The sequence below is a fragment of the Epinephelus lanceolatus genome, chromosome 4 (genome assembly GCF_041903045.1).
Source record: "Epinephelus lanceolatus isolate andai-2023 chromosome 4, ASM4190304v1, whole genome shotgun sequence".
NCBI classification, from domain to species: domain Eukaryota; kingdom Metazoa; phylum Chordata; class Actinopteri; order Perciformes; family Serranidae; genus Epinephelus; species Epinephelus lanceolatus.
Window position 1 is genome coordinate 44199257 of NC_135737.1, and position 12727 is coordinate 44211983.

General features: G+C 41.7%; 1 protein-coding gene across 5 annotated transcripts in view; it reads left to right on the forward strand.

Moving 5' to 3' along the window:
• Window positions 1-12727, forward strand: part of usp2a (ubiquitin specific peptidase 2a) — a 61278-nt gene that overhangs the window by 32503 nt on the left and 16048 nt on the right. For 2 of the 5 annotated variants that reach the window (XM_033632204.2, XM_033632205.2), the window contains exon 1: window positions 364-663. The exons of the other annotated variants lie outside the window; for them this stretch is intronic. In XM_033632204.2, the coding sequence (XP_033488095.1) occupies window positions 508-663 (156 nt within the window). In that variant the 5' untranslated portion in view covers window positions 364-507. Of the gene's footprint in view, window positions 1-363; window positions 664-12727 lie in introns of those variants that run through there. 5 annotated transcript variants of the gene reach the window in all.

The following is a 12727-nucleotide window of genomic DNA, read 5'->3' on the forward strand; positions in this document are numbered from 1 at the left end:
CTCCTTGGAGCCCGGCATTAGTCCTTCAGGTTGTTACTGCAGCGTGCACAAGGATGGACTCTGACGTAGGCAGCCCGGCTGGAGGCGGTCGCTGACGTTTGTTGTAGGCCGACTTTCACCGGAGCCAAAAGGGGCGGAGCTCCGGTGCTGTAAAACGGAACGGGAACACTATATGCGTTTATTACCGTTAACGGAGCCGCGAGCAGCTCACACCTGTGTCCCTGAGACAACCAGGAGATATTTGTAATCATTCAGTCTTATTCTGGTGCTTTATCTGTCAGCACAGGTTATTAATCTGCAGGTAGATTTATTAAAGGTAAAGCCACAGGTCTGTGAGGCTGCTGCCGTTATATGAATGAATGAATGACCACAGACAGGGAGCCTATCACAGCCGGAGAGAAACGTCTTATTCGCCTTGTTGCAACAGAGAAACGTCTCAACAACCAAAGAGCAGGAGCCTCTCTGTCGTCTGAATAACTCGCACCGGTCCGCCAGTCCTCCGCCAGCATGCCGAGCATGCGACAGTCCTACACGGTCACCGTGCCCGAGGAGCCGCCGTCCGCCGCTTTCCCGTTCCTGAAGCAGGAGATGCGGAGAAAAGGCAGCATGTCCGGCTCCATGCTGGTGTCAACTTTCGTAGGGCTCCTCATAAATCAAGCCAAGGTAAGAGCCAGAGCCCGCTGCGTCCCGTTATATCAGCTGGGAGGAGAGCGTCACACCAGAGTCCATTCAGAAAACACGCAATTTAATCATTACTATCACTGTGAATTATCATTGTTATTCATCTCCTATTGGCAGAGCTTTACAACTCATCAGACACTTACTAAGATGCTTTATGAATACTCTGGTATAAAAGGAGACATAATACATTTGGCTGTAGGCTACCAAACAGCAGCTACTCAGTGGTGGATAGGTTGGCGTTTGGTGTTATATCACCTCAATAGCCTACTCACAGTGGGTGGCAACAAGCAGTTACTATAAAAATAAAAAGTAAAGTGCTCTTTTATGGGTCATATGATGCTGAAGTTATTAAAAGTTCATCACTTAAGACCATTTGAAAGCTCATCTGTAATATTAAGGTTAATGTGAGTTAAATCCCTGGTCAGATTTTGCAGCAGTGTGGTGGTTTCTTGGAGGCAGTGACGTGGGCTTCTGCCATTACAAAGAGAACACAGATGTTATTTCTGATAATAGTGAGAGATGATGTCAGTTTAACGCTGAAGTGAGTCATTTGAAGAGGTAAGCCGCTCTTTTAAGCTGCTGTACTTGGCTGTGCCAGGATCAGTTAGGCCTACACTGGCAGGTCACTGGTTATATAACCACTGTTTAATCCCCCTCATACACTACAGCTGCTCTTACTACACTGCTCTTATGTATCCCACTGTAGGCACATAATGGGCATAAATAAAGAAATAAGCCATTCTGACAGGGCTCTCTGTATGCACTGGATCTGTATGTTTCCTCGGGCTGTTTCCATATGGACACATACATATAGGCTAATATAGGTTTAGTACACAATGTAGGCTACAGAAAATCATTGGTGTGGAAGCCAGTTAAGCCTTAAAACAAATGCTAATACTTTAAAAGTTGCTATTTATGTTTTGTGCTTATTTAGAAAAAATATTAAAATATCTTTGTTTGTTATATGAAGTGAGACTCTCCTGCATGTGTGTGTGTGTGTGTGTGTGTAGAAAAGTACCGTACCCAGGCCGGCAAGTGCAGCAGACACAGTGAAGTGCATGCTTTTCTGAAATGAAAATTTTACTATGGGTCCAATTTTGTCAATGAAAATGTGTGGGAACCCCGTATGTAATGATTTTCCCCATATTTAGTTATTGTCGTGATAAAAAAGCGTCTTTAAAATAGGTTGTACTTAACACAGAATATTAAAACTCTCCTGATAAACCATGTGAACCAGCAGCCAGAAAGCAAAGTGAGGCAGAGTTTACTGACGTCCTCACACACTGGAATGATTTCTGTTATTAAAAGTTATGAATAAACAAAGTAAAGATACTCTCGACATAGTCTAAATTAAATCACAAGTGTTCAACAGTGATTTGTCAGTATCCTATTAAGAACTATTGCTGCAGACCCGATATGTTGGGCTGTGTACTGACAGGGTTGGAAATGGATCCGGTGGTTAGCATGTAGCCTCACTGGTGACTAGGAGTGGGGCATACAGCATAGTATTGCAATATTTTTGTTTGGCTGTGTCTTATCGTTACACGGTCGCAGAGTATTGTTTTTATTACATGAATTATTAATATTACAAATACAAATTAAACTTTTGATAGTTTGTGTGAAGAAGAGACTGAAAACTTAAACTTATTAGATAAATCTGATGATGCTGACAAAGATTTCCTTTGGGGACATAATTTGCTGTTGAAAAAAGGTAATAAATCGCAATATATTTGATCAGAATACTCTGTATTGCAACACGTCAAAAATCACAATAATGTATCGTGACTTATGTATTGTGATAATATCCCATCGTGGGGCCTCTGGTGATTTATCCCTACTGACAATGAGACACGCTCTTACATTACAAGCTTACATTACTGTCCACACCTTGTGTAGTTGTATGGAGGTTAAAGTTACACACACACACACACACACACACACACTGTAAATTGAGATTTAAAAGTCCTCTTGTCAGCTGTATTCGTCCAAATATGAGAAGAAGATGAAGAGAAATGACTTTCAGTTTGTGATCACCAGAACCTTACTGTGTAATTGTGTGTGTGTTTCCAGGCTACAGCGTGGAGTGGAGCTGCTGTGTGCCAGCTTCTGTTATGTAATGAGAAATCACATTAGAGTACACTTTACTGCTGGCCAGGCTTGGCAGCTTGGCACGCTTTCTGTTTTGTTGTCACCGTCCACCTGCTCCTCCTGTCCTGTCCTTCTCCTTCCTCTCTTCCCTCATCATCTGTCCTCTACATCTCCCAGCATGCATGGAAGGGAAAAGTGCTCCGTCTTTATCCCGGTGTGACAGAAATGTGTGTGCACTGTTCTTAGCATGAGCTTACATTACAGAGTGTGTGGTTATCTGTGATCGTGCACATGTTCCTGCACAGCAGGCTCACAGCACACCAGCACTGACAGCTGGAGGGTTAAAGGTTGTAGCAGCGCTCTAACTGCTCCTCTACGATCGCTCTGTGTCGTTACAGCTGGAGCTGAAATGATGAAATTGATCAGATGATCGACAAAAAACAAGCTGCCAACCATTTCAGTCACTGATTAATCATTTAAGTCTTTTAGAAAGCAAAACGACTCTGTTGATGGAAGGATTGGGTGATGTGGTGGATATTAATGTCACAATATTTATTGGAATTTTTTAATGATTTCAGTATGGTGTGATTTGGCTGGTGTAGGTAAACATCATCTGAAAGCTGGGAACCTGAAGATTAATTAGAGATGCAGCTTAGTGGAAGTTTTTCTAGTTATAAATATGTAATGAATATTGTGTTTCGGTGAGGGTGACTATTAATTCTGTTAAACTTTAGGGTGTAAAGGGGCTTAGAATATTATGATGGAAGTATATGATGGCTATCTCAATTTTTGGGTTGATACCATTTGTCACACAGTTCGGGGGCCACATTTAAGTATTTTATAATCACTCTAGAATTTAGCACACCACGTGCCATCTGGTTTCATATGATAGCTAGCTTTAAAACTCAGCCTGCGACAGCCTCTTAAAGACAGGAACGGCAGCCCAGCAGGTCTCAGAGGGTTAATCATTCTTGTTTGTGATTTGTCATTATGACCAAGCTATTTAAATGTCAGAGATGCAGTGCTATGCTTATTGTTTTTCTTTATACTAAAGAGAAATATAACCAGAAAGAGCCTGAGTGTATCACAGAGGCATTAACAGTGGGAGTAACTTGGCTGTAGATCGTTCATGTGAAGATATCATGTGAGGTATTTATACACTGTACGGCTCTGAGGTGTTGGCACGTTGTCACACATTAGTATTTGGTTATTTTCAGTCTTCTTGTCAAAGCCTATGGTGCGATCTCTCACTGTAGTGTGCTGAGATGAGACACAGGCTTCAGTTTAATGTAAACACAAGCCTGTTAGCTCGTAGTTAACTTTGCTGCCACTGAGGGTGAATTATTTCCCTGATAGAGCAATGTATACCAGCAGAGATGTGTGAGGATGAACAGGACTGTTATATAAGAATCCGATGCTTTGCTTTAAGGCCACATGCTCTCTAGCTGTTATCTAATCTAATGTATTTTAGAGCAATACCCCCGCTGGGTGAAGATGGTATGTGGAGGGCGTCTTCTCACACTCTTTGATCTAATAAAATGCAACCAAGGAGCCAGTTCAGAGAATCATGGGCTGCATTTATCTGTGATAAGACCATTCTTCTGAGGATCTCACTGTTTACTTGTTTGCATGTGAGTGTCTTTGAGAGAGATGAGCTGTGGCTGCACATCACCAGACGCCAGCTCAACAAGCTCCGGTGATTCTGTCCCTTCGGGTGGCTTTTAGAAGGGAGAAATAAACAGTCTCTCTTTCCCTATCAAGTGCCAGCGCCAGTGTGTGTCTACGTGCACACACAAACCGGTGTTCAAGGAAAAGTGTCACTTGTGCTCACATGGGAGAAGCTCCACAGTAGCACCAGAGGTAACTCGTGAAGAGTGAGGGAGAGATTGTTTGTGATGGTCTGCCAAATAGAGAGACAGGTCAGAACAGACTGTTCTGCTGCTTTCTCTCACGCTGGTGTGGCAGCCAATCAGCAGTTGGCATTCTGTGCTGCCAGGTGGACCCAGGCATCCTGCTGCTGGTAGTGTGAAGTTTAGTTTACAGCCCCAGAGACACTAGCAGAGCAGAGAGGGGGGGATAGTGGCACTTGTTATTGCTGTGGTGTTGGAGGCTTATTATTAGAGCTTTGCCAGTAGTGCAAAGAGATATTAGTCATCCACACTGACTTTCTATTAGCTTCTTCAGCTCCCATTGGTAAGATCCATATTATGTTTTAAAGTCACTGTTTTTTTGTTTCAGTGAAGAGTTTTGATCTAAAACCTGCTTCAGAGGGCGCTCACAACCGTTGTAATTCTGTAGATATAATGATGTCATTTAGGGTTGGATGAATTGGCAGATTATGTACTATGAGACAATATAAATGTGTCAATGGATAGAGATGTTGCTGTAGATTTTACAGTATCCGAGCTTGCCCTTTAATATCTGTGGGTATTTAGGACCGTAGTTCCCAACTGGTCCAGTCACGGGATCCAGATTTCTTCTTAGTCATTAGTTCAAGGTCCACACAGTTTAAAATATTCAGCGTCATACTTGTGTTTGGCCATGTCGAGCTAGTTGGCTGTTTCTGTTAAGTAGCTGTTCAGTAGTCGCTCACTCTACAGCAGTAAACGGTACTTCAAAATAAAAGCTTTGTGCTGGAAATTCAGTGTACTCAAAATTGATTGGAGACCAATTGATCTACCTTTATCTATCATCAGTCTACACTGATGAGTCGTCATGTCTTGGTAATCTGAGCCTTAAAAACAAGAACAAGATGGAAGAAGTGGTCAAGTTGTGCTGTAAGATCACTAGTGTTACTTTGAATAACCTCCAGCATCTCTATGAAGAGAGGGTAGCCTCTAAAGTTCGGTCTGTTGTCTCAGACTCTCAGCATCCCCTCCATGTTGAGTTTAAGATGCTTCCATCAGGGCCAAGGTTTTGCCTCCTTAAATGTAGCATGAAGCGTTACAGATTGTCCTTTGTTCTGTCAGCTGTTGCTGATCTTAACCAGCAGTGACCACTAATGTCCATGATTTACCCCTGACAGTGTGTGATACTGGATTCTGTGTGTTATTGAACTGACTGTTTTGTTGTACCCATGACCTCTGTCGGTATCTCAAATTGCCCCACAGGGACATTAAATTTTTACCTTACCTTACCTTACCTTACCTTACCTTACCTTACCTTATGCCAACGTACCTGTTTTGCCTGGGCTTTAAGAGTGGAGCAGAATGAAGTGAAACAAACTACGATGCTGGGCGAAATTGAGAAGATATGTAAATTTAGCCTTGATAGTGATAGCAGCATCTGTCTTGTCTATGGCGTTTGCCATTGTTGCTATTACTCCTTTCTGGTTCCAGTAAACCACTTAACAATGCTTGTTTGTTTTTTATTTTAACTGAGAAACAGCTGTTTCACATCACGATGCTAGATGCAAACTGTCAACTCGAACTTGGTAGAATGGGTGGATTCAAAGGTCTGGACTAGGGATGCATGATAATATTGGTACATCATCGGTAACGGCTAATGTCTGCTTTAAAACGAATAAAATCAATTTTTCTTGTTTTGCACAATGAATATTACATACATTGAAAATATTTCATGTCTCCATCTGTTTGTGGGCCGTCATGATAAGAGTATGCATGTATAATATGATGTTAATTCTACTACAGAAGAGACTCGATGATCACTAAAATTAGGTGGGGAAAAAAGTGGATATATCAACATATGTATCGGCCAAATAAGTGGTTATATATCAGCCTATCCGATATCAGTCAAAAATCCAACATTGTGCATCTCTACTTTGGACCAATCTTTCCACAAAATCTTAAGCAAGTCTGTGAATCCATTTGGAAGTTATGCGCCTTTTCACAGTAGGTCACTGTATTGCCAACCCATGCCCCAACCCCTTTTGTTCAGTTAGTATTAACACAAACACCCACACTCTTAACCTCTGGCCAAATTTCAGCCTCTTAGGGTAAGGAAACCATTGGAACGTTGTTGTGGACGATCGACCAACCAACAGAGCGATCTATGGAGCTGCCAGGCGCAGCGAATAAACAGACATTACTTGCTTGTTATTTTATCCATCAACAGTGTCTAAATTGTTTTTTTCTGTATTCTATCCATATATCCCACTCCTTGTATCATTTAAATCTATTAGTAATGTTAAAAATATTCTCAATCCAAAATATATCAGTACTGATGTCCACACATTACTCATACCCTCTTAATGAGCAGCACTGATATAAAGAAATATTGTGCTTGTTCTTTGTTCATATAAACGATGAAGAGTGGTTGAGCTGAACAGCAGATGATACAGAGATGATCAGAATGCTCCTGTGCACTCATTTATAGCTTGCAATAAGCTCCCTTCTGGGATTTCATTAAGCTATATCACTTGTGCTCAGAGCTTGTTATTTTCTCACACCATCTCCAGTCTCCACAGGGTTTAGATTACTCCAGAGCTGCTGCAGCAACAAGTGCCTGCATTAGGCTGTAGAGAGGAAGTCTTTATTAAAAGGTTAAGTCGAATGTTAACTTCACTTCAAACAGGAAGACTTTTTTTCCATTTTCCGTTCTCATCACAAAATTCCCAATATATTTAATTTAACCAGAGGTTATAGTTATTTTGGACAGGGTTTAGGCTTCAGGCCGAATAATTCAGACAGACAAACCTGCTGAAACATTTATAGTAAAGTAGTAACTCAAGGAGTTTTCTTGTACACAAACTTTTACATTCTGTCTCTCACCAAAACCTGTGTATCCTAGAGGTTGGACAAATGTACTGAATGCAAAACTATTTTAAATGCAGGCTGTATGAATAATTTAGATAGTGTATTATTCACATCCATGTTTGCTAGGTTGTAGGGATGCACCAGTATTGAAATTCTGGACTGATACCAGTGTTTAAAATAACGATTTAGCTGATACTAATGTTTTTATACAGTTGTTTTGTTTGTTTTTTTGTTATTTATTCCCCTTTTGTGTCAAGGTAACAAAGAAATCTCTGCCAGAAAAAATAAAAAATAAGTCATTAAGCCCATCATTAAACGACCTTTGAATGAGCACAAATTCATTAAAACACATTTATGAAACCTTTAATATAACTTTTCACATGATAAACATCTTTTAAAAAAATAACTGCTTTAAAATTCTTTTTATATATTTTATTATGTTTCCCACCAAAAACTACATTTTACAAGATTACACTGAGCACATCATGAGAACATTATAGTTTACCTTTACCCAGTACTCATTCAGCTTGCAGGCTGTAATGGCAGCTCCTGAAGCAACAAGCACTAACTCTAACGTTTCGCCGTTCTTCCACCTGAATTTGTCAAAAGCTTGATCTATCAACTGGCTCTGTTGATGATGAAGAAGACATTCCCCGGTGTTTTGTTACACTGATGTTTGTCTGTCATGGCGAGAACTCCTGCCTACTGAAAGTGTTTGAGAGGGCACCGAGTTCAGACTGATACAGAGAGCGAAACAGAATGTTGAGCTCACGTCATCAGGATGGTCTAACCAGGCTAGTGTCCTCTGATGTGACGATAGTGAGTTTACTGCGTCATTTCATCCTTAAGCTGTCCCAGGGAAGATCTCTGTTCGTCCTAAACACGTTCTCTATTGTCCCCAGGACGACGTCTGCTACTTGTCATCTTGTCACACAGCAGTTAGATAACAGAGCCCATTTTACAATCAGTCATTGTATTCTTCTTGTACCTGGTCATTAATTTCAGTTTATGGCTGTTAGTCTGAAGCCCTGCTTTTTAGCCTGTGCAAAAGACACAACGGCCATTGTCAACAGTGACTGTCATCTTATTTGCTGATAGCCCGATGACAGTCAATAAGGCGAATATCGGCTCAGCCAATAAATCAGTGCATCATCAAGATGGTGCATGTTTCAGCTGCCAACTGTCGACTAGCAGAATAATATGAACCTGGTCCCAGGATCTTTTTCTGTACGTGTGCAGTGGAGCTTCTTTATCCACTTTATTGAACTCATACCTCACTATTACGACAATAAGTTTGTATACTGTTTTTATTTCAAATAAATAGTCAACAACAAATGAGTCTGATGAACTCAATCAAGTGCATGGGTGTTATTTTCCTTATGACAAGACTGCAGCCTTAAGAACCGATCAGTCAGTTGAGTCAGTTTTTTTGTTGTCACCTGTTGATCAATATCTTGTGATGTCTGACGCTAAAGTTAAGCATGTCAGGCATTTGTTACACACGTGCATTCCTTAGATTATGCTTGATGGGAACACAGAATGCCAAACAGTATAATCTCCCTGCTGTGAGACAAAGTTCATCGAGTCGAACGAGGAGAAAAAATGCAGAATCTTTCTTTTTCTCTTTCTTTGTTGTTGTTGTCTGCTGTTTTCCTTTAAGTCAGCCTGGAAAGCGAAGCCATAATCAGGGATTATTGATCTCTTCCAGCCTCCTCACCTTGCTTTGACCCATTTCCTCTGCTCTAACACCACCCTCCGTCCCTCAGGCCCACATCTTTGAATTAATTGAGCACAGAGGATAGACAGATTTTACTTCCGCCCTGTTGGGTACATGCCAAAGAGACATTTCTGCTGTCTCTCATTCCTGGCTTTAGGAAGCAGTTCAAACTGGAATGCTTTTTAACGTGGCCTCTCTGTTCACCATGCTTTTAGCCTCCAAGGAGTAGGGTTTCAAGAGTAGCTCACTAGTTGGCTGAGCTACTTCTGACATTTATGAATAGAGCGTTTATGCAAAGTTATCCCCCTGGGCTGCCTCTTTTGTGTACAGTACGTATCAGTCCGCTCACATCGAACGATTGGGAATATGAACAGTGGATGTACGTTCCCTCTTGTGACTGTTGGTTTTTTGTTTCCCTCCTCTCTATTCCTCCCATCGCTTCCTCTTCAAACAGAAATCCTTTTCTCGCACGCAGTGCTTCTCTGGTGAAACCTCTCTGCTTGAGTTAAATCTATTTCCAACTGCAACTGAAAATTTTGACAGATGAGTTGATGTATGAACATGTTATGTAAGATAGTGAGGTGGTTAATTATCAGATCATCTTATCATGTTGTTAAATATCCCAGACGGATGCACGGAATTTGAATAACTGTTGGCTGATAAGTGACGATGACTAATCAATCAGTGGCTCCTCTTTGGCTGTTTGCTGTGTTTGGTTATGTTGACTTGAAATGACAAATTTATAATTTATTCTAATTGATTCACAGCTTTTTTCAGAGTTAACAGTGTTTTTTGATGCACAAAATCTTAAAAATGTAATGATTTTCAGCACCTTTAAATCATCATGGTTACAAAGAAAACTCTTACCAGAACATCCAGCAGCTTTCTGTTCATTTCAGACTTCTTTTTTTGCATTGAAGCATCTCTGTACACTCACTGTGAGCATGTTACCAGCTGGTATTAACATGCATCTTGAGTGGTCTGATCCTGAGTGGACAGCTTTAAGTCTGTCTGTTCACACCTGGCATTAGAATGCATCACCACATGTGACTCAAGTGACCACTTGTGATCAGATGTCACGTCCTCGCTCTACATGCAAATCGCCATGTGAATCATTCTGTTTGCAAAGACCTGTGTGCTGTTGTGTTTACTGGGCAGGAGGTTTGTCATGCTGTACACACACTTACAGCCATCATTAGCTAAGCGCTGCTAGGAGACAAATGCTTGAGTGTCTTTTTGTATCATTTGTGTCCCCTTTCTAAATTTGGAGGTTCTTGCAGGTCTGTGAACGCAGCGCAGGCGGAGCTCTCTATTAGCAGGGCTCGACAGTGCGAGCGTTTCACTCGCATTTGCGACTAAAAATAGGTGTGTGCGAACTGTAAAAAATATTTAGCGGCACATGTGCGCATAAAAAAATCAGCCAAAGCAGCCTATATTTTTGTCAATAAAAAAATATGATAATCTAACCGCAAATGTTGGAGGAACTCCAGCCGCCTTCCCTCTTCCCCGTGTGACACGGTTATGGGCGGTTTTCCAAGCTACCGTCAGCACAATGAATATCGTGCGCGACGCCAAGGGTAGAGGTGCTTTGTCAGGCGTTGCTGCCCTCTCCATAGACAAACAATGGGACAGCCAGCGCAAAGCGGTTTTACAGCTGATCATGTGTAGAGGCCTTTAGGGACCGTTCGCCACGGTACCGCTGCTGGGCAGGGTGGAAATAAAGCCCTTTTCACACAGAGCACGCAAAGCGCAGACCTCCGCCGACAAACCCATTCATTGTGTGTGTGCGCAAGAGCGCACCGCTCTGCCGCTGAGCTGAGCGGTGCGCGCCGCCAGCCTGCGCTCGAATTGAATTTTTTTTAAATTCACCGCAACGCGCTGTGATGACACCAATAGCAGAGAGGAGCCTGTGGTAGACCCGAAAGCGGTCACCATGGAGCTGTAGCTCCTGAACGAGCCTGTACTCCCCCAAATCTTGTCCTCTGCGCCCTACCCCGCGGTGGGCGCCGCGAAAGCTCTGTGTGAAAGAGGCTTCAGTCCTGCAGAGTTTCAGAGGACCTGGAGAATGTTTTAGGATAGTAATAACATTATATGAGATAATCATATTACAAAGATAATATATATAAGATAATAACATTAAAGACAAAATTAAATTGCAATACTTTTTCAAAACTTGATGATTTTACCTTTCTGTATATTTTGTATACAAATTCATTAAATAATTTTGCTTGTAAATGTCTATTTGCATCACGTTTATTACAGAAAACACATTATTTGATCAATTTACATTGTGCCCCTAAAGTTCTTTGTGCGCTCCTTACTTTTTCAACTTAGGAGCACATGTGCTCCTTGGGAAAAAAGTTAGCGTCAAGCCCTGATTAGTTATGTTTTTTTACAAAGCTGCAGTTTATAATTCGCAGGGTGGAGAATTGATCTGTCAAGCCATTCAGAGCTGATCAGAGAGGAGCAGCTGCTGCGAGTGAATGCAAACTTTAAGACCCAGCAGAATGAAAGGTTAAGTTTTACTTTCAATGTGCCTGAAGTTCTGCTGCTTTGTCTCTGACAGTGTAGTGCTATGAATAACTTAAGATGTATATATATATATATATATATATATATATATATATATATATATATTTCAGTAGTGCTCATAACGAACGGTCCAGGCCCAAAAATAGAAAATCTATTTGTGGTGGCAGATGTTTTACTCATGGCAGGCCGCCACAAAAAAACTGAACGTGTGGGGAAACCCTGCATTACCTAACAGTGATTACCTAATGGCTATTAACTGGTTTAACATGTCTAGCTTTTTTATGTTAGTGTGAGTTTGTCTGCTTCTGCTGTTGCTGCTGTGTTAGCTCATGTTAGCACGGCAGACATTGAACTGACCATTCGCTGGGAGCAGAGTGGCTCCGGGAACAGTCCCTCAACGCTGTGTCTGTGTGATGCACCAATTGAAAACTTGGTGAGGCGTCAGATAAGCAAGCATGTCACCTGAGTAGGCGGTCCTTAGTGTTGCCCAGGACACATTAGCATACACACCAGACCCGCAGAAAGTGCAGCAGGCTTTGAAGCCAATGTTCGTAGTGGCCAAACAGTGGTACTGCAATATCTGGGGACCGTCACATGATGCCACTGGGCCCAAATAAACTTCTTCCCATAGATGTATTGGGAAAGAGACATCTATAAATCAGTGGATACATTTTTTGGGGTTGACAGCCCTTGAGAAATGACTCATTCCACTATCAAGATTTAATCTTGGCCGTGCTCTGCAGCCCGTAAGGCTCCAGTGTGCCTGCTCTATGGGCCTAATGATGCAGAAGTAGCACTGATCATCCGGGTAATGTCATACCACCACTGAGCAACTTTCACTTCTGTTCTTGTAGTCCGATTCCCCAGGACACCTGTTAATACCAGGTGTAAACAGGGCTTTCTTTGTAAATGCTGAAAATGTTACACTGCTCCAGCTTTTCTGTTAGTACATGACTTAAATCCCACATGCGTTCTCTGCGCTGGTTTAAACTGC